This window comes from Felis catus, chromosome A1 (genome assembly GCF_018350175.1).
Source record: "Felis catus isolate Fca126 chromosome A1, F.catus_Fca126_mat1.0, whole genome shotgun sequence".
Lineage (NCBI taxonomy): Eukaryota > Metazoa > Chordata > Mammalia > Carnivora > Felidae > Felis > Felis catus.
Window position 1 is genome coordinate 117304761 of NC_058368.1, and position 27783 is coordinate 117332543.

Consider the following 27783-nt stretch of genomic DNA (forward strand, 5'->3'; position numbering starts at 1 on the left):
TGTAAGATCTTAATAAACAAAGGACGTATTAATTCTGTACTTCCCATTTCTCAGTTATAAAACGAAGATAACACCTACTAGGCAGCACTGTTCCAAGAATTGGAAGTAACAGATAATGTGCTCCTATCATTCACCGCATCTGATATCAAATGGTATTCTTGAATCAGTTTAAGAAAGCAAAATACCTCCATTATTTTCTAGATTCTTGGAGCAGTTTTAATCTCTGCTGTACCTCTCCTGCATCCTGAGTAAACTGCACATTTCTAAGCTGTTTTCGGTAACAAAGGATCCTAGAAACACTCTACATTTTAGTCAGGGTCCTGGGAGGAGAAGTAATAGAGTAAGTGCCTAACAAAGAGAACACAAGGAGTAAATACCCAGCCCCCAGCCTGAGTCTGCAAAGGCAGCAGCTGGTTTTCGTCACACTGCTGTTTTTTTCCCTTCTTTGTTCCTAAGGTGGAAGCCAGGAAAGGGTGTGGAAAGCGAGGGGAGGGGGGTTGAAGGGGTGGGGATGAGGGCAGAACCGTCATCACTGTTACTGAAAGTCACCTGATACTCTTCTCCAATCCCTAGTCTCTGACATCACAATTTGGAACCGGAGCCAAAATAGCTCAACTGCGCACACCCCGTGGATGAAAAGAAAAATGCAAGCAGAACAGGAAAAGGGGGTCATTCTTCAAAGGATTTAGCAGTTTTTCTTGCCACGAGGAAATTTAAACACACACTCACCTTATCTTCCAAACTAACAGATAACAAAAGAAAGAATCACAGACTGTAAGAACAGAGTTGGAATTAATACAGGATCAGAAAGGAGGAAAAGTTCCATCCCATCTTGCAAACATGGGGTTTCCAATGCCCTGCTGTTGTATAAATGGAGTTCCCTCACTCAAAGCTGCTGGAACAAATAGCTTTTTAAATTAGAATCTGATTTTTCAAAGACAAGCAGGCTAGGATTACTATGGGGAGTGAAATAAGATGCTTTTACCTGCTGTGTAGAACTGGATATTAGCATTCTGCTTTGTAAACACTAATTTCTTAGGTAAAGTACTTCTAAAAACCCCCTTTTCAGCATCATGGCCACTGGCAAACTTTTTTCTTAACCCTTTTGTTCTTCCCATTTAAAAAGTCAAATGACCACATTATAGAGAAATTAGGAAAAGAAATCTAGCACCCTAACAAATTCTGTCATAGTATTCTGGTATATTCTCTTCCAATCTTTTACTTCTGCATTTTTTTCTGTAAAACAAAATTGCAATAATGGTTGTACATAATGGTTTCCTGCTTTTCCTGCCTAACATCATATCATGAGTGTTCTTCCAAGTTGCTCTGAAAGCAATGTGCCGGAATTCTTTTTTTTTTTTTTTTTAATTTTTTTAATCTTTATTTTTGAGAGAGAGAGACAGAGTGCGAGCAGGGGAGGAAGAGAGAGACAGAGAGGGAGACACAGATTCTTAAGCAGGCTCCAGGCTCTGAGCTGTCAGCAGAGCCCCATGAGGGGCTTGAACCCACGAACCATGAGATCATGACCTGAGCCAAAGTCGGACGCTTAACCGACTGAGCCACGCAGGCGCCCCAATGATGTGCCGGAATTCTTAAACAAAACAGTTACAGTGTAGTAAGTTCTAGAACTATTCTTTCCAGAACAAAAACTAAGAAGGAAGGAATAAATGAGGCAGGCCATCCCTTTCCTTTGAAGACCACATCCCTCCTATGAAGTAGCATCCCTATGCTAGTGATACAAAGCTCTGCTCCTGCTTGAGAATATAATGCTCCAGAAGTAGCTAGAGTCTGGAAGGGCCCACAGAAGAACTTTTCAAAACTCTCTTCTTCACACCACAAAGGCTTCAGTATGAGGTGTCCTACATTTATAAATTGGTGTGTTCAATTATTTATTACATAACAGAGTTTGCAGGGAGAACAAGAGGACACATCCACACACTCAAGATGCAGTCAGATTAACTAAATTGTCGCAGCTGTTTCAAAAAAAGGACAGATTACTTCACTACCATATTTTTATTCTCATGTTCATTAGAAAAGCAATGCATGATTGTTGAAAATTAGATTTCTTTTAATGACAAAGATATCTATGTACTGACATGAAAACTCTCCACGATATAGGAAGTACAGAACAATAAAGGTAGTATGTTACCTTTTGGTAAGGGGATGGAGGATAAGAATCTATCAGTTTTTGCTTATAACTGCATTTTTTTTTAATAATTTTAACATTGACCACTTTTTTTTTTAATGTTTATTTATTTTTGAGACAGAGAGAGACAGAGCATGAACGGGGGAGGGGCAGAGAGAGAGGGAGACACAGAAGCAGAAGCAGGCTCCAGGCTCTGAGCTGTCAGCACAGAGCCCGACGCGGGGCTCGAACTCACGGACCGTGAGATCATGACCTGAGCCGTAGTCGGACGCCCAACCGACTGAGCCACCCAGGCGCCCCTTTAACTGCATTTTTAAACACAATGAAAGTATAATCAAGAAACTAATAAAAATGATGACCTCTAAGGGTAGGGAGGGGGAGGATGGAATGGATGAACACTAGGGTGGTTATGAGACTTCTTCATACCATGTTGACTTCTCAACTACCTAGATTACTTATGCAGAAAACCAGATAACGGAGAAGCAGGAAAGCCCCAGAGGAAACATCCTGTGGTGGAGGTATCATTAGTACTCCCTGAAAACTGGTCTATAATTTCATGTTTACAGGGAGATTGGTCCCTTATTAGCAAAAGAGTAAGTTCACATCTGACAATTCCCAAAGCATGTAAGGGATGCTGAGAACAGGGCTGTTCCCGTAAGGCAGCTGCTTTGGGCCCCAGCATGTAGCAGCCTAAAAGCACTGGATCACTCTCCTGCTTATCCTAAAGCCCAGCTCTGCTCTTGACATTTCCTGGAGATCCCATTCTTCTTCCTAAACACATCCCTGATCTCTACCAACTCCAGGTCTCCATGGTGAAGGAATAACCAAACAAGAGCAAGAGTTGTCTGCCCAAGTGTAGCCCCTTCATCACGATCTGGACTTCCTGGTCTTACACAACTCCATCTTTGTTGTACAACTGGAGGGATTTCCCATCATCTGCCTGCCACACATATCCTCCATCCTCATCAGTCTCTAAGTGGTTCCTAGCTACACAGACTCCAGAGAACTTCTTCAAAATATCCTTCAAAGATACCTAACGAGACCTGGCCAGAAGATGGCAAGAACAAATTTTGTAAAAACAAGTGCCCCTGAATTAGAGCCTCTAAAATGTCAGGAATCAATAGAAAATGTCATATTGCCTGCTAACTTATCTTGTATGATCTCCATAAAAACAAGGATAATACCTACTCTGAAAGATACACAATTGAAATCTGCAGATAATGCTGGATGGTACCTTGGGTTTAAAAGATATAGTTTCAGTCTATGCATGTCAAGAATAGTAATACAGGCACACACTAAAGTTTGAATAGCTAGAAAGAGGCTCTAAAACTGGAATTATCTTGGGGGTAATTAGGAGTTAACAGTGATAGAAAAGGGTTGACAGTAAAAACTTTTCTGTACCAGCAAATTCTATCCAAGACAGACCAGGGGAATTCCCTGAGGGAAATTTATTCAGTATACTATCTCTGGGAAGTTAGGAGTATATTATCAGCGGGGAGTTCCATTATATGCTTGAAGGAGCTATTCAGCAGAGACAGGATTGGGAATATTTTTATCATGGAGTTATAAATATGTATAGAATGAACTGTCAAGCTGGTAAAAAACAATTTTTTCTTTAAGCCTTCTAAAAGGAAGGCTATGATTTCATGAAGTTACCAGACTAAAAAAAAAAAAAAAAACAAACATGCTCCAGCATCTGTGCCCTCCAAAAACCACCAGTGTTGCTCCTATAAAGATACTAGCTGCAAGAGGACAAGATCCTTTTGTAAAAGGCAAGTTACAGCTTCCTGTCTTTTACTGATCAGTCCTCCAAATGTATTTCCTGACAGATAGAGGGCAGCATAACACACAGTTTGTATCTGAAAATCACAGAGGCTGTCTCTCTCTAACGTGACTGCATCACTCGCAGACGTAACAATGACACAACTAAAACAGAAGAGATCCATGTGCCATCTGGTGGCGAAAGGAGAAAGAGCACTCTTCAGATATATCAAATTCCTCTAGTTTAGAAGGAATTAAAGTTTAATTATCTTTATCTGATGACACCCTCCCTTAAATCTCCACCAGTAAGTCTTCCGTGGAAAGTAAACCGACAGTCTTCATGAAACCTTTCACAGTTTTACACTAGTTTAGTTCCATACCCCGAAACACTAATTGAAAGCAAGAAGCAATTTCTAACGCCTGATCTCAGTGCAGGGAAAATGAATGAAACTCAAAACAAAACAACAGAAGAATTTTTTAGCAAACAGTCAAAACAAAAGAGTTTGAGATGATAACACCAAAGACAACTTATGCAAGCAAAAAGAAAGGGAAAAAAACCAGAATAACAAAACCCAGAAGTTTCAAGTTGAGAGTATCTTTTGGTTAATCTGTCTCATTTTATAGATGAGGAAAGAGGTATGAAGGAATATCGCTGGTGCAATCTCCTTAGTAGTCTGATTAAAACAAGGTACCACATTCCCCTATCACACACTACAATAAGTAATTCCTGATTTTTGATGGTAGGATAAATTGGTACCATCCTATACTTAGCAATACGGACACAAACTTTAAGAATATACTGCAGAAATGCAAATATACAGAGACAAATGTAAAATTATTCTTCTTGTAGCACTGCTTATAGTATAAAAAGCCGGTAACTTCTCAGTAAGAGATCAAGTGTATAGAGTTTAGATTTATTCGTGTGACAAAGTACAATTATTCACTAGAAATAATGGGAATACATCTGTATGTAATGGTATCAATAGATGCTGAGAAATGTTCAGCTAAATGCACAACGGTACCTACCACATGGAATCCCACAGATTAAAAATATGTGTATACCCTCACATTTCTGTAATTTTACTTTTTAAAAAAATTTTTTAAATATTTTTATTTATTTTTGAAGGAGAGTGAGACACACAGAGCATGAGCAGGGGAGGAGCGGAAAGAGGGAGACAGAGAATTCGAAGCAGGCTCCAGGCTGTAAGCTGTCAGCACAGAGCCTGATGCAGGGCTCGAACTCACAAACTGTGAGATCATGAGCTGAGCCGAAGTCGGACACTCAACTGACTGAGCCACCCAGGTGCCCCTGTAATTTTATCTTTTAACGCCCCTGTCCCTTAAAGTTCCAGTTAAGATTAAGATTCTATTGGAAAATTTCCCACATTTTCCCACCTGAAAAGGATTTCACCCTTTCATTTATTAGAATAACACATACAGCTGAAAGGTATGTTAACCATGGTCACTCCAGGCAGGGAGAAGACTTTTTTTAAAAAATATTTTTAGTGTATTCTATGTATTTGCTGAAATGAAGATATCATAATAGTACAGGAAGTGGCTTCAGACAGGACCATGGTAAGAGAGAGGAAGACACAGAGAGTGGGTATAATAATGGCAGAAGTCTACAGAAGCATGTTTTCGGATGGCTTCAGTATTCTCAGTGAAGTAGGAGGACTGAGAATGAGGGAGATATTGGGTCTTTGAGAAGAGAAAAAGTGTGAAATTATCATTTAGAAGAATAGGAAGTTGAAGGTACTCGAAATGTTTAATATCCAATTGCTTGGCAGGATCAAGGGCTAAGCAACACTGCAAACTGAGTGGAGGAGACCCAGAAGAAAGAACAGCCAGTGAGGTAGGAGAAAAAGTAAGAGCATCTGCTGTCCTGAAAACTTGAAAAGTCTATCATGGAGGACCAAATGTTTACTTTTCTCCAGCCACTTTCATCAGCACAGCTACCTGTACAGGGCAAGGAGAGACTGTGGTTTTTGCCAATCAACTATGATGAAATCAGAGAGAGGTAACAGAAGGGGAAAACATCCAAGAGAGTGATAATTATGATGATGAACCATGGAATTTTAGCTGAGGAGGAGAGTGAAGTCATCGAGGAACAGAAAGACAGTGAAAGGTGGTAGGACAAATGGACTGGAAGTCCCGGGGGTGGCGGTCAGGATACTAGAGAGAGAAGTAAAAACATAGATCATGGGTGGCATGAAATTAAGACTGTGGAGGGACTGCAGTTTTGGTGATGACTGTAGGAGGGAATGGATGAGGTAGAGGACAAGATCACTGCAAAAGAAGAATTCAAGGAAGTGGGAAGCCAAAATACTGGCAGGATCATGACCCTTTCATACAGAAATTGCAAAGAATTAAGGTGGAAGTGGTACTGGAGTACTGCAAATTGCTAACCTGGCTGAGAGAGGAGTAACTTGGGATGTTAGTAGATCATTGGCACTAAGAAAGGAACTGGGTGATGTAATTTGATGTCATGAGATTCAAAATTATGGGTTTTTAGCCAAGAGAAAGGTGGTATGATCTTAAAGTGGCAAAAACAACGAAGAGGACATCTATACCATCTCTGGATCCAGGTCCATTAAGATGAGATTTATGTGAAAAAAAAACCCATCACAGGAGAAACACAAGAAGGAAAGAAGTGTTGAGGGAAAGCCAGGTTTCTGTTAGACCACCAAGGTTAAGTTGATGTTATCGGAGACTTTGCTTGTATTGGACCAAGAATTCCAGAGGGCACAGTGAATGGGTTTCAGGTGCTCAGGTAGGATCAGAGGAGGAGACTGAATAGGAGATACGTAGACCCTTAAGGGGATTCGAGTATGGGATGTGAGGACGACCTATAGTAATACACACCAAGATAAATAGCATAATATTAGATCCAGTGAATTCAAGGCAAATGGTGATGGAAAGGTTGAGAGGAGAGAGGAGTATGTGAAAGGGATGGTTAGGTTCTTTTTTTATACCCCTGATGATGGGCAGAGGACAAGCCAAATGTTCAGGGCTCCTCATTACCCCAGGTGATAGGAGATTCAGCTTTTTTAGATGATGAGGAAGTGCCCTCTGATATTAGGGAACTTCCCAAGTACTTTGCACTAACTCATAGACTGATCCTACTTAGAACCCAAGAAAATTAGTAATTAAAAGACCATAATCCCAACAAATATTCACTTGAATAGCACTTGGAGTCTTAATCCTATACACTTGAGAGCAGTAACGAACTGATGGAACAGACATCTTTCTGCCAAGACATTCAATGAATAGAGTGGAGCATGCTGAGCTCTTACAAAATCTTGTTTCTAGGGGTTAAAGTTGCAGAAACTGTAAAGATTCACTTGGACATTTCCTGATAAAAATCCAACTGAAAGAGTGCCCCCTAGTGGACAGAAGAGGATCACAGGGAAAAGGAAAGACCCTTTGACCTCTGGGGAAAGAAGGGATTGCTTCCCCACCACTGGCTACCCTTGAAGCCTGAACCAAACAAGTTCTGGGAGAGCAACAGAGGATTGTTGCCAACAGTTCTGACCTGTGGGACAACAGCACAAACACTGGGATCTTGATGCACACAGTCAAATCCTAATGAAAATACTGTTACTGTGTATGAAATTTGCAGCTCTTGCTCAAGATCTTACTTTTAGGCAGAGTTCTTTCTAAATTACTGCTGATAACCACTTGGAGAGCTGTTCTGATGATGCCCAAAGTTGCCACAAGGCCCCTCATACTTTTTAACAGGGAGAGGGTTTAACCTACATATTGTCTGTCCAATGCACACCACTAATGGAGGTTAGCTTGTGGATCTTAAAAGCCCAGAACATTTTTGGATGGAAGGAATAAACCTAAAAAGGAAAATGTCACTGTTACCTAGCACATCAGTTATCACTTCTTACACCGTTCCAAGGACAGTATTTTTCATGGGATCAAGTCATTAACAAAAGAGAGTAAGAGTTAGAAGGAAAGCTGAATGAAAAACTACTTATCTCATACATACAAATAATGACCTGAGGTCACCACGGTGATGAAAATGCTCCTTAGGAAAAGATGAAAAAAAATAAAATTTAACTAATGAATGTGTTCCCAAGGAATTCAAAAGGCAGAGTCAAGAAAGAGACCATGATAAAAGACTCCTTGCTGATCACCATAAGAAGAGTGAGAAAGTAAAAAGGGCTACAAGTTTTTATAGCACTGCCTATCAAATCTGAATTCATAATATTCCCTGGCAAGGAATAAATCAACTGAGGAAATTTGTGATTTATAGAAAGTCAAGAGTTCAGAAACAAGAGACTAATCTTTAAGAGAAAAATGATCAAGAGAACTTGTATACATTTGAGGACTGGCTCCTCTCTCTGGGCTCTTACTTAAAAAGGCCCACATCTTCCTGAACCGTAATGAAGAAGTGGCTGGAGACCTCTGATTAAGGAGGGAGATGTAAAGAGTGAGGTAGGCGTTTTCTTTAAGGTTCATTCCTGGAGTAGGTATACAAGAGGCTTTAGGGATCAGTAAAATAAAAGGGGGATACAGCTATGTCTAACAAGTAACGGAGACTTGTGTTTAGCAAATGAGAAAGGAAATAATGCAATATTATGAACACCCACTTTCCAAATAACTTCCTCATCAAGCCTGGCAACTACTAGGCTGAAATCATCTAAGCAGAACTTTTATTGTAATAGAGAAGCAGGTCTTAGTTCTCCAACTGGATTCATTGCTACAAGTGAATATACTAGAATCAAAACATGTCTCTTCTTCTTCAACCCTAAATATCCAGTATTTCACCTACTTTCCCTAATCTGTTATTTCTTTTTTGTACTAAGAGTCACTGCCAATTCAAGGACAGAAGTGAAGTGCCTGAATGAATGAAGTAGTTGCAAAACTACTTTTTTTTTTTTTCAACTTTTTTTTTTAATTTATTTTTGGGACAGAGAGAGACAGAGCATGAACGGGGGAGGGGCAGAGAGAGAGGGAGACACAGAATTGGAAGCAGGCTCCAGGCTCTGAGCCATCAGCCCAGAGCCCGATGCGGGGCTCGAACTCACGGACCGCGAGATCGTGACCTGGCTGAAGTCGGACGCTTAACCGACTACGCCACCCAGGCGCCCCAGAACTACTTCTTTCATCTTTTGTCTGGAGCTAAGCTTCTGGAAACATTTAGGGGAGGGATATACACTTCTGGAATGCAGAGGGCCAGAGCAAGGACTTTGGAATCAGACACTCAAGAGTGAGAATCCTGGCTTTGGCACTTACTATATAGACTTGTAAAAGTTATTCAAATTAGGTCTCTAATTCTTTATCTGAAAGACAGAATATTTACAGAGTGCTAATGAGTATTTATCTATTGTTTAATTACATCATCAATATTAAGACTATGAAACTGAAACTGGTTACCTACCTGACAAAAAGGATTAAGGATGAAGATATTCTGAAATTTTACATGGACATGTTTAAAACATCAGAAACAAAAGAAACCTTGCTTTTATAATCAGGAGACCTGGGCCCTTAGAGGCCTACCTCTGAAGCTGCTAAAGCCCGAATTTCCTTACCTGACATAAACTTTAAGATCCTCAAAGTCTTTTTTTACTCAAGTGTTTTTTTTCAGGTATGTTGTGATCAAGGGGCTACTTGGGAACAATATGCATGGAGTTTGCCAACCTGAAGCACCAAGAGAAGGAAGTTCAAAACTGCATCAGGAAAGCCAAGGGCAAATTAGCCCTGATCACAGTGGGAGTTATACATGGGATGGGGTCCCTATGCAGTACTTCTGCCTGCTACCTGAGACCCCTGCAGCAATGGCATTAAATCAACTATTCTGTTCCCAAGAGACATGTTAAATAAGTCCCAATATTCAAATACCTCTTGAATCACCAGAGATTCACAGACTAACTCAAAGGGGAAAAAAGCAGGCAAACAGAGAAGAAAAAAATAAATATCGGACATTAAAGTCAGTAAAACATTAAAAATCCAAAGAAAGAATTATTTTTAAAATGGGGAGGCATTTCTTTTTTGGGGGGAAATGAATGAAAACATAGATGTACCATGGGCAACAAGCAGCAGGAATGTCCTGGTGCATCTGAGTGCTGTAAGTAACTTAGAGTTGGGTAAACAGTAAGTACTTAGGATTATATTTGACAGAGAAAATAAAACCTCCCCCAGGAATTTCTTTAAATCATTAAGATTTAGAATGTCTGGAAAACTCATGATTTTGTAGTTTTCAGAACACACCCTCAAGTGTTTCCTAATGAAAAGACAGGGACATTACGACAGTGTGCCAATTTAACAGCTGCAAATGGTAACTGAAACTAAAGATATTTAAAGACTAGCTAGAGGGGTGCCTGTCAATCAGTTAAGTGTCTGACTCTTGATTTCGGCTCACGTCATGATGTCAAGGTCGTGAGATTGAGTCCCGTGTCCGGCTCTGTGCTGGGCATGGAGCCTGAGTAAGATTCTCTCTCTGCCTCTCCCCTGCTTGTGCACTCAGCAATCTACTAGTGAGTATTATTACTACACAAAAATCAATAGTCCATTAAACCAAACTAAAGAAAATTTAAAAAAGAACCAAGGCTGGTAGAAAGTTAGAAACTTAAATGAAAAGAATGTCGTTTCTCGGGCAGAACCTGAGAACTGAAGGATCATTAAAAAGTTTGGTTACAGTGCTGAAAATGACAAAAGATAAAGTCTGGCTTGGGTATTTTTAACATACCATCTATCAATTCACAAGGGGAATAAAATGCCAAGGAAAACCATTAAACTGCAGAAAATCCCGCTCTCATCAACAGTAATATGAGTGTACAGAAGTAGGATGTGACCAAGGCAGGAGGAAAGGGGTCCAGCCAGTATGCATGCACAGTGGCACTCAGAGCACAGCTGCAAGAAAGCAACTTAGGCCAGAGCCAACAAAGGGCTAGATTCTGTGACCTTACAAATTAGGAAATCATTTGATTTTGAGTTTCTCTGTCAACTAGTCTTTGGTGATATACTAGAGTAGGGTAAGTTGTCATTGTCATGGTATTTTTCACTAAGAGGGTGGAAGTAATCCACTGTGCTGGGCTTTAGTTCAGAAGATGGCAGCTCTTCTGGAATACAAGGCCACTTTGCCCTGAGTGACAGGGCAACATGTCAAGAGTGTGAGCACAGCGATCTCACACTCTCAGATACATGCACATATCTAGGGACCACCAAAGACACCTAGCAATGTTAGGCTCCTTATAAGAAAGTGCAGCTTGGTCCCCTCAGATCACTCAAGGAATAAAATAAAGGGGCAGGAGGAGGGCAGAGAGAAGATGGGGAAATGCTCAAAAGTTGCACTTAGTTTCCATCACTAGGGTCATAATATACCCCTAAGTAAATAAAAAAGCTTTCAGATGGAAATACAAAATTAGTGGGCTATAATTGTCATTAAATTCAAATACTGTATTCTTCAGGGGAAATAACTACAAGTGCCCCATCATAAGGCAGCACAAAACCACAAAAATTAGGAAGTGAAGAAAGAAGAGGGCAAAAAGATCAGTTCTTCTAGAACAAAGGGGAAGATACAAAGGTGAAGAAGCAAGAATTTATACCAAAAAAAAACCATGGACCAGAAGACAAGATCCCTAGATCTGGTCACTTAACCTTGGGCAAGGTACCTACTCACTCCAAACATGCTACAGAATGGAGATAATACACATCCTGCTTATCTCTTAAGGCTTCTTTGCAGATCCAAGAAGTAACACATGTTAAAGCAGGTAGAAGACTACAAAACACAACAGAAATGTAAGGTAACAGTATTAGTACTTCAGGTGTGGCAGTCTGGACTTAAAATAACTTTCTACCCTGTCAGTTAACATCACGGGTACTGAGCCTTCTGGACTATTAATAAAAAAACAAACAAACAAACAAACAAAACTGCAGTAGAGATATCAATCCCCGATCTCTCAGTCTTAAGAGAAATCGCTTTACATCTGCTTCATCTCGCTCTAATGTTCAAGATACTCAATTAAAAGGCTCTTCTGTATTCTTACCTTTTGAAGCTGGAGGGAAAATGGCCATGAAAACATCAAATATTGAAAAGAAATGGAAGGGGAAAAAAAAAAAAAGAATCACACATGGCTCTGTTACTAGAGACAGTCACTCAATCACCTAAGCTATTCAAAACTCCACCCAACCCTTTATGAGTGTAGGTCTAGGATGGCACCTTAAAGACAGTGTCAGAATCCGTTCAAGGGTATTATTAACAGGGGCCTAGACTGAGCTTCTTGTCACCTTCATCTCATATCCCCAACAAGTTATACTGATATAAAATACCCATATACAAAACAAACTGGGGGGAAAAATACCAAAATGCAACAGTTTTCTTTCTCAACCTCAGCACCCCCAGAATACAAAAATATCTTAATTCCTTCCTAACAGGAAAAACCACCTCTCTTCAACCCTCACCCAGGGACAGGAAAAGAATGGAAAACCCACTTAAAGGACACTCCAAGTCCTATCCTGGCCCTGGGCATCAAAGAGGAAGGTACTCACTCTTGGTCTGGGCAGAAAAGGTAAGAGTAAGTTTGGCGAAAAGTTCATTGTTCTCAAAACGGTCCTCCTTCACTTTTGTCCAGAAGCAGTCCTGGGACAGGTCCTCAACAACAAACTGTGGATAAAGGCAGAGTGTTGAGTTATTAAGCTGAGCTCTGTACTTTCCAACCTGGAAAATGGATTAACATGCAGAAGACGTGGGTAGTGGTTCTCAGCAAAACAGACTAATCCAAGACACAGAGGAGCTGCACTCTTCATGGTAGGATCAGGAGACAGTGCTTCCAGTTTGTTTTTTGGTGATTATTCAAGAACTAGATTCAGTTATGCTACTTATCTTCCTCCTAACCTCAAGTCCTCTAGTTTAGAAGTATTGAGGATTTCACATCTTCCCTTGCTCTACATTATATTTTTCCCAAAAATTTAGCTATTAACTATGACAAACGGAAAAAAACAATTTAACTATGACAAATTAGTTTATGAGTTTATTAGTTTATTTTGTATCACTAGGCTCTTTTAACTTGGTTTCTTTAAGCAGAAGGCTAATGCAGAAATCACAGGGGCCTCAAATGCACAGTGGAGGAAATACTGTGCCATGCAAACATGTCCTCTGTAACTCACTGATGGCAGAGAGAGGTATCAGGATGTATCCAAAAGCCACAACTTTCCAGATCAGCACTACTGTCAGCAGCTCGCAAACTGGTGAAATGACTATTACCAAACTGTTTGTTACCATGGCACTCATAACCTCAGAAAAAAGACCAAAAACATTAACTTAAAGATATGTTTAGGGTTTGTAGCAGAGAATAGGGCTCCAAGAACTCTCCGAAGTGATGTCTGCCATACAGAAGACGCCTAACCTGTGCTGAATAAGCAGAAGCGTGAATGGAACCTGAAGACAGATGTTAGTCGTAAGAAAGGGAAGACCACCTGGGCACAAAGTAGGAAAGTGAAGTGGTTTCTTAATACCTACTAATGAAAAAAATGGACAGAAATTCTCACCTTGGACCAGTTTGGCCTTCGGAGCTGCACTTCTGGCTTATAAAGCTTCTTTGGGGTTAATCCAAATGGCAGAACTGGGGCTGCAGGAACTCCAAATCCAAAAGGGGGAGGTGGAGGCATACCCATTCCAGGTGGAGGTGGAGGGATTCCAGGACCTCCAGGAAATGGAGGGGGTGGAGGGATTCCAGGACCACCAGGAAGAGGGGGAGGAGGAGGGGGCATTCCTACTCCTCCAGGTAAGGGAGGAGGGGGTGGGGGGATGCCAGCACCCCCAGGCAAAGGAGGGGGTGGGGGGATACCAGTGCCCCCAGGCAAAGGAGGAGGTATAGGGATACTAGCACTCCCAGGCAAAGGAGGGGGTGGGGGGATGCCAGCACCCCCAGGCAAAGGAGGGGGTACAGGGATGCCAGCACCCCCAGGCAAAGGAGGGGGTGGGGGGATGCCAGCACCCCCAGGCAAAGGAGGGGGTGGGGGGATATCAACAGTACTTCCAGGCAAAGGAGGGGGTGGGGGGATACAAACACCCCCAGGCAAAGGAGGGGGAGGTGGTGGAGGAGGAATGGTACCACCTCCAGGAAGAGGAGCTGGTGGGGGTATGCTAACCACCCCTGGTAAAGGAGGGGCTGGGGGTGGAGTAACAGGGCCAGAGTCACCAGGTAAAGGAGGGGTGGGGGGGACAGGAGCACTGCTAGGAAGGGCTACAGCAGTAACGGCAGCGGCAGCAGAGAGAGAAGCCATTTCTTTCTTGGCATCTTCCAGTTCCTTAGAAAGCTTGGCAACCTAGAGGAACAACAACAATGGAAGTATTCCTCCCTTCACTCAGGGACTACTGGGGTTGGAAGAGACCTACAAAATTACTTAATCCAAACTTCTCATTTTTACACACACAGACACTGAAAGTAATCAGACAGACTCCTCAAGTCATACCTAAAGTCACAGATATTTAGGGACACAAACTAGAATTCAGGTCTTCATGTTCTTAGTTTAGCATGCTTTGCATTAAAAAAGCAACTTCAACCTCTATGTTAAATTCTCCCTTTAATTAGAAAATACAAAGTTCAAGCAAATCAAATATTCTAGTGATAAAACCATGTAAGTGATCAACTTATCAGATACCATATTTAAGTATTTGTAACTGCAGGGGTGCCTGGGTGGCTCGGTCACTTAATGCATCTGACTTCAGCTCAGGTCATGATCTCACAGTTCCCGAGTTCGAGCCCTGCGTCAGGCTCTGTGCTGACAGCTCAGAGCCTGGAGCCTGCTTTGGATTCTGTGTCTCCCTCTCCCTCTGCCTCTTCCCCGCTAGCGCAGGTGCACACTCTCTCTCTCTCAAAAATAAACAAACATTAAAAAAATAAATACTTATAACTGCAAAGAGAGTATGGGGATAAATCTGTCCAGAAATAGCTAAAATAAGAGAAAATTAGCAAATATGTGAAGAGGTAATTTGGATTTTACTCCTGAATGTCTTAGAAGACCTTTAGTTTTAATTCTGGGTAGTACTGTGACTCCTTTTATTCTCTACGTTGTCTGTATTTTCCAAATTTTCTATCTTATGTATTACCTCAAAATAAAACAAAAAACAGTAAATGATTTTTAAAACATGCACTATCTAACTAGATTACCTATTAATAGCTGAACCCTCCCGAGGAATAAGGTGTCTGACTCCTGCTGCAGACAGGCCTATCAGGAGGCTGCTGATGGCTCAGAGGTCACTCTGCCTCCCCCGCTCAGGCATTACCTCCCCTGTGAGTTGAGACACCTCTGCTTCCAAGTCCTGTTTCTTTGTGGCTATCTGCTGCTTTTCAGAATCCAAGGCATCCTTTTCTCCCTGAAGATCCTGGAGCTTCTGCTCAAAGTCACTTTCCATCTTTTTCATTTCTACCTGTAGCTCATGTCGTGCTGTTAACTCTGAGTCCAGCTAAAGGAGAAAGGAATTAGGCTCTTTGTAAGCTCTCCATTCCAGCAAGAAGCACAGCGTTATTCCCCAAAATTCACTATTTTGTCCCAATGCTTTTAGAGAGCTCACTTTCCCAGGGAATGCCTGGGAAAAAAGACCACCATGATTCTGACCTTAAAATCAAGGTTAAAGAAGGGGGAAACCAGGGATCATTTCCACAGTCTATCTAATTTGGGGAATTACAAAAACAAACAAAAACAACCTAAGACAAATACTGTATGATTTCACTTACGTGTGGAATAAAAAAAAAACAAAAAAACAAGAAAACAGATCAACAAACAAAAAAAGCAGAAACCCATAAATACAGAGAACAAACAGGTGTTTGCCAGATGCAAAGGGGGTGGGGGGTAGGCAAAATGGATGACAGCAATTGGGAGGTACAGGCTTCCAGTTATGGAATGAATAAGCCACAGGGACGAAAGGCACAGAAGAGAGAATATGGTCAACAGCACTGTAATAGTGTTGCATAATGACAGATGGTAGCTACACTTTGTGGTGAGCACAGCATAATGTATAGAGTTGCTGAATCACTATGTTGCACCCCTAAAATTAACCTAACATTGTGTGTCAACTATACTTCAGTTAAAAACCAAGCAATCAAATAAACCTAAGATTTTAAAGAAATCTAACACCGTTAAGACATTTCACCAGAGCAGCTATGGTAGACAATCCCAGCAGCCTCTAGGAGCAAACCCCCATCAACCGCAATAGGAGTCCGTAACAACTAAAGAGGAAAAAAAGAATTCACACACATATTCCTGTTGTTCTAGGAATAAGAGGCCTGAGATGCCAGCAAAACTGCAAGAACTGTCATTGTTATTCATGAAAGCCATCTGTCTTTTCCTGTCCTACCCAGGGGATCAAGAACTGTGTACCACCAATTCCTCTGGATCACATCCATGTTAGTTTCTCCAGTGACTAACCTATACCAGAAAGGTTTCTCCTAGGAACCGCTACTGTGTGCTGAATGTTTGCTAAGTATCACAGGTAACAGTTTCACATGTCCGAAAAAAACATAATCCTTAAAAAGGGAAAAAAAGACCCCAATTTTTTTGATCTCTCATACATGCCTTTTTTTCCAACTCTGTAGCTTTGGCTTCAGATTTCTCCACCTTTGTTTTATCAATCATTTGATCTGAAAAGAAAGAGAAGAATCAGTAAAGTTCCCAATTCTCTTGTCTTTCCCTCTCACTACCTAAATCCTTCAATATAATGGCAGTCTTCTGTCCATTTTCTCACTTTTGTTATACTTCTTACTGTTCTGCACTAAACAAAGAAATGAAACTTTCTATTGAGCTCAACACAGAATTTCTGGGTGCCTGTGATGTGGTAAGGCCGCCACGCTGGGCAGCATGGAGAGTGCCTACAAGTGGTACTTATGAACTTCTGAGACCAGGAGTCAGATGACAGCTGAAATCCCTTCAAAAGGTGGGGCGATGTGTGAGTGGTGGTACATTCTTAGTTTCACACAGAAATAAACTAAAGGTCTGTATATTCCTAACACAGATGTTGATGATCACCTAAGGACACAAATGGAAATACCTGGAGACTAGGAATTTATCTTCCATGAAACTTTCATTGGAGAAAGACACAAAATGAAAGGTAGAAACAATGTTTTAAGGAGGCAGATAGAAGAATATGCTTACCAATCAACCCCTCAATATCAATTTGGAGGTGCCGGCACTTGAAGTCAGGATCAGCCCCATTCTTGTGCAGAACTATCTGAGAAATACATTCTTCAATCAGCTTATAGTACTGTGGTCTATGGAAGAAACAGAACAAGGTTATCAAAGGAAAACCAAAATACAATTCTCAGAAGCAATCAGGATCAGGAAAAGTTAACTGCTTTGATAAATGAGGGACCTGAGGATAACTATTCCAGAGAAGACCTTTTCATAAAACTAACAGAAGTATGTTGCCAGGCTAGGCAACTCCCTCTTCTACAGCAGCTACTCCATCTACTTCAGATAATCAAAACTTGTTGCCATCTGCTTCCTAATGCCAATAATTTCCCATCTCAAAATTCAGGCTTGATCCTTTCTGTGATAGACAGCACTACTGCTTACTCTCTACTTCTAGGCAACCTGAAAGAACCTTAAGTGGGTTCCTCCCTTTGCTGCCATCTTTATCCCACCCACCTCCCATTTCCAAAATGGGAAGGACACTTTACGGTATACACTGTGATCTCTTCCATACAGCTGCCCTTCAGTCAGATTAAAAGGACAACTGACAACTCTTTATATATCTGACTGAAAATTAAATGTAACCTTTGTCTTTTCTTTTTCCTTTTACAGTCTTTGAATTTAAGGATTTTTCTCTACTACGGCTCAAATTTAATACTTCTCACAGGTATACCATCTTACCTAGCCTCATAGTCATTTCGGACCAAGAGTAGGTGCTGCAGGATGGACAGGAAGTGTGGCTCTGCCTTTGAATCCTTTACTGTGTTTAGGAGAATCTGGAAAACTTCACTGAAGTCAGTGGAAAAGGGGAAGAGGCTAAGGAAAGCTATATTTAGAAACTGTTTGACAGGTCGATTGCCCAACTCTTGGGAAAAGTCCCAAGATGCCACTTCTATTCTAACAGCCATTTCCCCTGTAAACATTATCCAAAACTTTAAGCTCCATAAACTTCCTAAGGCCAAGGGACCAGTGAGTTGGGTGGTACTATACACAGAGACAGAGGATTCCCAGTACTTGGCTTGAAGATCAAGCAGTAGACAGAAATGAAACGATCACTACCCACAAGTCACGTGTGTCAAATAGTGATACATAGCCAGACTACTCCCTCTGTCAGTCTCAGGGACACCCACAAGAAAGCAAATGACAAGCCTACTCCCCGACTTGTGAATGTGCACCAAAAACCAGCTCTACACCTTCGTAAACCAAGCTCTTATGTTCTAGGAAGTCTATACACGTTTTGATGGCTACTTCCATGCTGAGCAACCCTCAGATAACCTTTCCTAATTTCTTTGGTCCATGCTGAGGTAAATAAAGCCCACAGCAATCAAAAGACACCTGCCTCACCTACTGAGAAGACACACAGGCTGATACCCTGTTCAGAGTCATTACCCCACACCATTTCATGCAGGGATCTATAATGAATGTCTCATATGTCTTGAACCCAGTCCATAAAAGGATATTCCATCTCCATTCGAATGTCATCCAGCCGTCCCTTCAGGTCATAGGAATCCTCTTCCCCTTGCTCATCAAACACATTTAGTTGCACTCTCATATCATCATTTTCAATCTCTCGAAGATCCTGTCAATGATCAAAGTACAAGTCAGGGAACCCAGAAGCATCCTATGCCAGCTAGAAACCCAAGCCTTTCAACCTGGTTCTTAAATTGAGAGCGAAAGTGACCCCAGAGATGACTGAGCTATCAAAGCAGGCAGCAGGCAGCCTGGCCTCTCTAATGAAGAGCTGCATCTCACCTGCAACACCTGATGCAGACCCAACCGCATCAATTCACTTCGGATGTGAACTCGGAAGTCAAGTTCTTCAGCTGGTGTGATGAGAGCATTGATCAGCTGTAGACATCCCACCTAAAATAAGCAAATTCGGCACTTATGTCACTGTAATCTGCTAGAGATCAAGATTCCGTTCTCTTTACATGAGTGCTGAGGACCCCAGATGTCACGCAGAAGATGCAGTACAAAACCACAAGAACAACTTTCTGCTGGCGCCATTTAGACTGATTCGGGCCCAGGTCTGGGTCGCTCAGAAGTCTAAATGATTCCAAGGATTTGATGGTATACTCTGTACTAGGCCTTGGCTTTCCCAGCACTTAAAGAGATAGCAAGCCCTTTCACCAGCTCATAGTAAGGAGAGCTGCTCTCTGCCTTCTCAGAGAGCAAATCCTGAATGATAAAATAAATATATACAGACTCACCTCATTTCACTGAACTTCACTTTATTGCACTGCTCTATATATAGTGCATTTTTTTACAAACTGAAGGTCTGTGGCAATTCTGTGTTAAGCAGGTATATCAGTGCTAATTTTCCAACAGCATTTGCTCACTTCTTGTCTCTGTGTCATGTTTTGGTAACTCTCAGACTATTTCAAAGTTTTTCATTATTATTTTATTTGTTATGGTGATCTGTGATCAGGGATTATGACTCTTTGAAAGCTCATATAATAGTGAGCATTTTTTAGCAATACCGTTCTTGTAGACATAATGCTATTGCACACTTAATACACTACAATACAGAGCAAACACAGCTTTTATATGCATGCATTAGGAAACCAAACAATTCATTTACCTCACTTTATTGACCTATTTGTTTTATTGTAGTGTTCTGGAACCAAACCTGCAGTTCCCCTGAGAGATGCCTATACCTGGGAACCATTCCATGTGTCCTATTAAAACATCAAATGAACTTAAGTCCTTCCATTTTGAATTCTATTATTGGGCACAGTTCAGAGGATATACTTGCCTTGAGCGCAATGGAGGTCCCACTTTTTAATCCATCCAACAATGGCTGGAAGCGTTCTACCTCATCCATCTCAGCTCTTTCTGTCATTGCCTCCAAAACCCTTTCATTCCTGCCCAGGAAAAAGGAAAGGGAGAGAAATGTCCAGGTGCCCTGACACACACAAGCACAATAGGTAGATTATACAGTGGCACAAATCAGTTAGGAAAAGAACATTACCAACGCCCAGGTTTCCAATATTATTCTCCTCATCACCTAGGTCAGGAGCCAGAATCTGCTGAAAGCTAAGAACCATCTCCTTAGAAAAATGTATTCTCTAAAACCCATTCCTAGACTCCTATCTATGGATACCAAATTAAGACACCTGTTCTATGGAGTATCAACTGGTACCACTTTTGGAGGGGTATTTAATAGTACTGGTTTTTAATGAATTTAACATTTGGCTTACTTCTAGAAACTTACCGAACATAAATGCATAAATGTGAAAGAATATATGTACAAGGATGTTCATTATGGCATCATTTGTAATAGTAAAACTTAACACCTAGAGCAGGGGCCAGAATGTGCTAAGAAAAAAAAAATGTCACCTAAAAAGTCTAGCAATGGGGTAACTGTTAAATAAATTGTGGGATATACATCCTATAGAATTCTAAATAGCCACCTAAGATAATAAGGTAGATCTGTAAATACCCACAGAGAAAAAATGTCCAAGATCAACTGTTATATTTAAAAAAAAAAAAAAAGGTAAAAAGAAATGAATGGTATGATTTTGTTTGTATTAAACCAAACTGCTCCACAAAAATAAAAATCTATCCTAGGCATGTGATTTGTTTTACAGAAAAGTTACATCTTTCCTTCGTTCTAAGATAGCATCTTTTGGAGCAACAGAAGGTATCTCATAATCAAGGAAAGACAATATATTTGTCTATGCTAGAAAAAAAATCAATGAGATTGTACCAAGCCATTAACACTGGCTACCCCTGCAGAATAGATTTACTAGAGGGATAAGGCTGTTAAATTTTACTTTATATGTTTCCATATTTGTTTGAGTTTAAAAAATAATGTGTTACTTTTGAATTAAAAAAACAAAAAAGTAAAAGCAAGCTTTGTCCTATTAATGTCCTACAGACATTAATGGAGACCTAGGAGATGCTTTGCTATCCCACTGATAACCAGAAGTACACTGATGATAGTGCCACACACCTAACAGTCTTTTTTTTTTTTTTAATCTTTATTTATTTTTGAGAGAGAGAGACAGAGTGTGAGCGGGGGAGGAACAGAGAAAGAGCGAGACACAGAATCCGAAGCAGGTTCCAGGCTCTGAGCTGTCAGCACAGAGCCCGACGCGGGTCTTGGAATTGATGAGCCATCAGATCATGACCTGAGCCCAAGTTGGATGCTTAACCGACTGAGCCACCCAGGTGCCCCTGCAGTTACAGTCTTTCTTAAACATTAAGATTCATGGTGTTGGGGTGGCTGGGTGGCTCAGTTGGTTAAGCATCCAACTCTTGACTTTGGGTCAGGTCATGATATCATGGCTCTTGAGTTCGAGACCTACATCAGGCTCTGCACTGACACTGTGGAACCTGCTTGGGATTCTCTCTCTCTCTCTCTCTCTCTCTCTCTCTCTCTCTCTCTCTCCCTCTCTCCCTCCCTCCCTCCCTCCCTCCCTCCCCCCCCCACTCAATGCTGTCTCTCTCTCTCTTTCAAAATAAATAAACTTATAAAAAAAAGATTCACAGTGTTCACATCTTCGAAGAGATATGGTCTTACCTAGTATTTAAGACAAAGTGGACACCCACTCAATTTTCCTCTAGATTAGGGAAGATGGTAAAAAAAGAGAATGTAGGAGAAAACGCAGTCACATACATGTCCTCTGGCTGTGGTAGGATACAAAGAGCAGAAAGCAGCTTAGCTGCATCAATCATCATGTTGGGAACAGCAGGATCCATGGCTCTGACCAGCAGCAGGATTCCTTCTTCTGTTTCCAGCATGGTCTTGATTCCAAACTAGTAGGACAAGAACAGAGAAGGGAGGCTTAATGATGACAGGAAGTAACCAAGGACAAAGTCAGGGTTGTTATGGATTGAAAGGTGTTCCACCTAAATTCATATGTTGAAGTCATAATCCCCAGTACCTCAGAATGTGACCTTACTTGGAAATAGGGTCATTGGCAGATGTAATTAGTTAAGTTACAACAAGGTCACACTAGAATAACGTGGACCCTTAATCCAGTGTGACTACTGTCTTATAACAATGAGACATGGGGACACACACATGCACATGGGAAGAACATCTTGTGAACATGAAGGCAGACATTGGAGTGATGCATCTGAAAGCCACAGAATGCCAAAGATCGCCAGCAAGCCACCAGAAGCCAGGCGAGAGGATGGAACATACTCTCCCTCACAGCCCTCGCAGAAGGACCCAATCCTGCCAACACCTTGATCTTGGATTTAGAGCCTCTAAGAACTGTGAGACAATAAGTTTCTTGTTAAATACAGTTTAGTCCAGTTTATAATACTCTGTAGAGCAGCCCTAGCAAACTAACACAGGGGTAGAACTTTCCCGAGCTAAACAGAGATAAGCATAGCAAAATAATTTTATACTAAATCAAACACAATTCTAGGTCTTCAAGAACAAAAGTCTTTAATTCTTGTATTTTTTTTAATGCCCCCTCCCATCCAATGGACTAAATTAATTATAAAAAAATTAAACAATGAGGGGGCGCCTGGGTGGCTCAGTTGGTTAAGCATCCAACTTCGGCTCAGGTCATGATCTCATGGTTCATGGGCTCAAGCCCTGTGTTGGACTCTGTGCTGACAGCTCAGAGCCTGGAGTTTCCTCCAGATTCTGGGTCTCCCTCTCTCTCTCTACCCCTCCCCTGGCTCATGCTTTGTCTCTATCAAAAATAAACATAAAAAATTTTATTAAAAATTTAAAAAATTTTAAATATTTTAAAAATTAAATGATGAGGAAGATATATCTGCACTCAAAAGCAAACAACTGTGAGATCCCTGAGTTTAAATACTACACTTGATCTTAGCCAAAAGGCCGAGAAGCGATCCTGAGTTTAAATACCAAACAGACAGGGGTACCCAGATGACTCAGTCGATTAAGCATCCAGCTCTTGGTTTCAGCTCAGCTCATGCATGGTCTCACATTTTGTGAGCTCGAGCCCTGCATCAGGCTCTGCACCGACACTGTGGAGCCTGCTTAGGATTCTCTCTCTTCCTCTCTCTCTGCCCTTCCCCCGCTCTGTCTCTCAAAATAAACAAACTCCAAAAAAAAAATTAAATACTAAGCAAAGAAAAAAAACAAAGATTCTATGGTAGAAACAGTCTGGAAAACAAATAACCAGAGAATAAAGTAAGCCTTCCAAAAACAAACACAGGTCAGGAAATTCAATTAGAAAACAAAGTATAAAAAGAGGAAGGAAAGCAAACCTACCTTCTGAAACAGACATCAGAACTGGAGAAAAAAAGGTCCATAGAAACATACTTAGGTGACAATCAAAAAGCTGTAACACTAAAAGGGAACGCTACAAGCCTTGAACCTCCTATTCCTAAGTCCTTTTTTGGAGTTTGCCAATAGAAAAGAAAGAACAGGGATCATGATGGGGGTTGGAATGAGTATAGGAAAAATCTCACCTTGTTGTTCATAAAAGCTTTCAGGCAACGAATGATCTCATGCTTGTTACGGCTATCGTAGCCTCTGTGTGTAGAAGACATAATCAGTGAATTCCCTTTATTCTATACTCCTCTGCCACTTGACTTTTCAATCTTGCAAACAAGGGTCTTCAAAACATCCCCAATTAGTAGCCGAGTAAATTCTAGTACATACCACTTTGCCCTGAAACACTGGCAAAAACAGGTAGCTGAAGAGGCATTGCCACCATAAGACCTTTGGTTAATCCTGCAATCCAAGAACTTAATACTACATTAAAATCTCCTCTTTAACTCCCTCTAGGCTTCTAAGTGCTTAACTCCATCAAGATAACATCCCATCTATTACTGCTTGCCTCACTACTTCAAAGGTTTCAAGTTTGTACATTCAGGAGGTATAGGCCTGGTGTTTTGTCTTGGAAAGATCCCAGGAAATAGAAAAGTCACGGTGGGTCAGACTGGCTTCAAGGTAGCCTAAGACAGTCCAAGGTATCCTCCAAACTATCTCAACCTTGAAGACTATCATAAAGCCAGTCCCAAACTCATCAAGTGTATTCTAAGACTTTCAGGTCCCAGCCAGACCAGGTCCCAGGACAGCTATGGATGAACTCCAACCCCACTTCCAGATAGGGTAAGTTATGCTATGAGACCCACAATCTTATGTGTTATCCACCATGTTCCTCTTCCGTTTCCTGCATCTGTAATCATCCCTCAGCCTCTAGTTTGCCCTAGGTAAACCTTGTTCTCAACTGACAGCATATTCTCCTGGTCCACAACTTCTCATTTTATTGCCATTTTCTCCTTTAGAGCATACAGACAAGTTCCCCACTACCCTCCACTGGGAAGATGTCAAAACTTGGAAGTCCTCACCCAGCAGTCTCCTCTTTCTCATCATGGAGTCGTTTAAGGATGTCCAATAAAGAGGTCAGACCCTCAGCACCAAATGTTTGCACCCAGCTGTAAGGAATAGACAGAGACAATGCAATATCAATAATCGATAACTGCCCAAATTCTACCTGGCAACTCTTTACTCCCAATCCAGAATTCTCAGACATCCTGACTCCACCAGTAAACCCTAACTTTGGGCTCTTATTCTTGTTACCACTTCAGAATCCTCACCTGACAGGGTTGTTGTTGAGGGAGACACGAAGGGACTCTAGGCAGCTGAGCAGAGGCATATCCCGCAAGCCTGACCTCAATTCTTGAATGTACATCATAGCAGACCTAGAACTCTCCTTCTGGCTCATGCCCTAGATGGAGCATATGGAGAGATTAATCAACACTGGACCCAATCAGCAAATGGACTAGAATCAGTCATTACATTATGAATATCAAGGCAGACACACATCATAAATACTACCAAACTCTGTGGGACTCATAATTTCCCATCCCATTCCCCACAGACTTCGTGAAGATTGAATCAGGCACAAAGTATGTTAAGAATGGTAACTCAAATGAGAGTAAAACATGAATAGACTTATACGACAGAATAAAAGAAGACTGATGTAGACACACAATGTTCTAAGGAACTGGTAAAACAAACAGGTCCAAGATGAGGGCAGGGTCTCCCATGTCATGGGTACCTGCCCTAGGACTCACAGCCTTAGAGGTGTGCAAGTATTGGGACACCATCTCTCTCTTGATGATAATATCCTTCTCCCTCAAAGGTTGCTGTTTCTCCTCGTTAAGGTTCATATCCAGCTAGTAGAGGAAAGGGGAAAAAAGGAAAAAACAAAACTGCATCAAGTTCCTTATAATTTTTCAGTATTTAATATTTAGTATATTTAGTGAGAAGTTAAATTAAATAGTTACTGAATAAATAAGTTTTCCTGATCCCTTGAGGTTTAAGCTATCACCAGATAACGAAAATTCCTCAGGGACAAATGTTAATGGTTAACATTTTAGCATAGATTCCTACAAACACTTTTATACTCTTAATGCTTTTCCTAACAAAAATGGGTTTTTAAAATAGATGAAAGAAATTTTTTTATTATTGAAAGAAAAGCACACATACTGGTTTTGTACTTGGAATGGATCTTAAAAATTTCCTCTGGATGACTGGCATCATCCAAACACCCACAAGATGTGCACCACTCTCAGGCATAAACACCCAATACCCCTGGTTAATTCAGTCCCTGTACAAACTTCTTTCCCATGAAGAAAGAACTAGAAAAGTCTGATAAAGCCCCTCAACAGATATAACTTGGGTGTATTATTGAAGAAAAGGCACTGCTTGAGCCTTTGTATAGCCATGTGTCTGAGCCCAGTACCTTGATGAGCACAGTTTAACCCAACAAGTCTGAAATAGTATCTGAAATGGGGAAAGGGTAGGGGTAAAATGGATACTTTCCATTTCTTCTCTTCTACTCTCCATTTCTCTCTCTTCTCTTTCGCTCTGTGTGTAAGACAGAGAGAGAGAGAGACAGAGAGAGAGAGAGAGAATGAAACACTGCCTCAAAATAGTAATACTAATGTGATGTTTTTCTGACCCAATTCCTGGTGCTTTTTTTCTCCTTTTACAGATAAACTGAACACAGAAATTGCAACGTACGTGGCCTTCAGGTTGAATCAGACCCCAAAACACAGTATATTTTGCTTGGCAAGCTCAAAATTTTAAATTTGGAAGACTTCATATAAAAATACAGATTTCTAGCGTCACAAGATGCAGTCATCAAATTTCAGATTGTGGGTAACTCTAGAAGTCAAATGATTTCTTCCACAAAATTTTTGTAGTAATAGCAAGGATAAAAGAGAGGGACGAAACCTGTAATAAAATAAAACTTAAAAGAACATTCATACAATGGACCTAACTTGGAACTGTGATTTGAGCGAACAAATGGTTTTCAAAAAAATGATCTAATGGTGAAATTTGAATACTGGTGAAATTTGAAAGCTGGTTATGATAGGTGATGCTATGAAAGAACTACTGTCTCCAAAAATTGAAGATTTCTGGCTTCCTTAGAACATACAAGTATCTGGCACTACTGGCATTTCCAACTGGAGTGCTACAGAGCCTACTGCCACTGAATCACGGCTGGCCTTCCTAACAGGCCTAAAGTCCTTCTGCATCTGACTACAGTCCTCACTCCTTTTCATCATCTGCTATCTGGTCTAACTTATTCCTGCCAACTCCCTGGCCCCCAAAGACATGTAAATTGGCAGTCCAAACCCAAGAGATTGTGTTAATCTCATACAGCACTTGGATTAAGAGACAAACTAAAAGCTTTTACTGAAAAAAGAATAATAGTGCTGGCTGAGTGTTTACTATATACCAGGCCCTGTGTTAAGAATTTTAAGCCCATGCTCTCAATTAAATGAGGTCTGCCGCTAGTCTCTATTTGAATCTGAAATCCTATATCCAGGCAATATAGAGGTCTTATGAAACCTTAGAAACAAGTACTCAAAACTTTTCAAGACTGAGCGCTAGTGGACATTCACTGAGTGTCCTCTTCAGTGTTCCTCACTGAGGACAGGAAATTAAGTCACATCCTTGTGTACTGCATTACTCAACTGGCTTCAACCATAATCTTTAAAGGTCTTCTAGTAATTGTAGCATCAGATTTCTCTTTCCAGATTCACCACTAAATAGAAGACGTTCAGCAAATTATGCCTTTCCATTACTCAGTCTCTTCTCTAAGATTCTTTGTGAAACTTTACCTACCCTGGCTAACCCAAAGGTAGTCTCCACACTACCCCATGAGTTGGTGCACTCACCTTATGTCTTTGTGGCTAACACAATGCTGGGCAGGACATTAAGGAGGTGGTCACTGATCAGATTATTTCCAAGCCTAACTCATCAATTCCAATCTTATGGATGGGTGCTTATAAATGTAGTCCCTTTGTTAATAGGACTGCTAATAAGAACCTTTCTGTTGGGGCGCCTGGGTGGCTCAGTTGCCTAAGTGTCTGACCTCAGTTCAGGTCATGATCTTGCAGTCTGTGAGTCCAAGCCCCACGCTGGGCTCTGTGCTGACACCTCAGAGCATGGAGCCTGCTTTGGATTCTGTGGCTCCCTCTCTCTCTGCCCCTCCCCTAATCACGCTTGGTCTCTCTCTCCCTCTCTCTCAAAAATAAACAAACATTTGAAAAAAAACTAAGGGGTGCCTGGGTGGCTCAGTTGGTTAAGTGTCTAACTTTGGCTCAGGTCATGATCTTGCAGTTCGTGAGTTTGAGCCCCATGTCGGGCTCTGTGCTGACACCTCACAGCCTGGAGCCTGCTTCAGATTCTGTCCCCCCCACCCCGTCTGCACTCTGTCGCTCTCTGTCAAAAATAAACATTAAAAAAAAAGTTCTCTGTCAAGCCTGGAACTTTTGTAATT

General features: G+C 41.1%; 1 protein-coding gene, 1 long non-coding RNA gene and 1 pseudogene across 7 annotated transcripts in view; 1 reads left to right on the forward strand and 2 right to left on the reverse strand.

Annotated features, from left to right (window-relative positions):
* Positions 1-27783, reverse strand: part of DIAPH1 (diaphanous related formin 1) — a 104151-nt gene that overhangs the window by 48300 nt on the left and 28068 nt on the right. For 4 of the 6 annotated variants that reach the window (XM_023256080.2, XM_023256089.2, XM_019833607.3 and 1 more), the window contains 15 exons: positions 25064-25165; positions 24584-24714; positions 24335-24421; positions 23450-23513; positions 21669-21808; positions 19803-19911; positions 18800-18910; positions 18508-18626; positions 17729-17845; positions 17012-17127; positions 16436-16500; positions 15147-15326; positions 13406-14185; positions 12407-12521; positions 11905-11913 (listed from right to left, as the gene is read on the reverse strand). In XM_023256080.2, the coding sequence (XP_023111848.2) occupies positions 11905-11913; positions 12407-12521; positions 13406-14185; positions 15147-15326; positions 16436-16500; positions 17012-17127; positions 17729-17845; positions 18508-18626; positions 18800-18910; positions 19803-19911; positions 21669-21808; positions 23450-23513; positions 24335-24421; positions 24584-24714; positions 25064-25165 (2245 nt within the window). The remainder of the gene's footprint in view (positions 1-11904; positions 11914-12406; positions 12522-13405; positions 14186-15146; positions 15327-16435; positions 16501-17011; positions 17128-17728; positions 17846-18507; positions 18627-18799; positions 18911-19802; positions 19912-21668; positions 21809-23449; positions 23514-24334; positions 24422-24583; positions 24715-25063; positions 25166-27783) is intronic. The other 2 variants (XM_023256092.2, XM_023256084.2) reach the window with 1 other exon arrangement.
* LOC109501016 lies at positions 21849-26269 on the forward strand. Its single transcript, XR_002158981.2, has 4 exons — positions 21849-22273; positions 24026-24095; positions 24272-24388; positions 25987-26269. It is a non-coding gene; the product is annotated as an uncharacterized LOC109501016 (long non-coding RNA).
* On the reverse strand, positions 22636-22865 carry LOC111557066 (annotated as a pseudogene).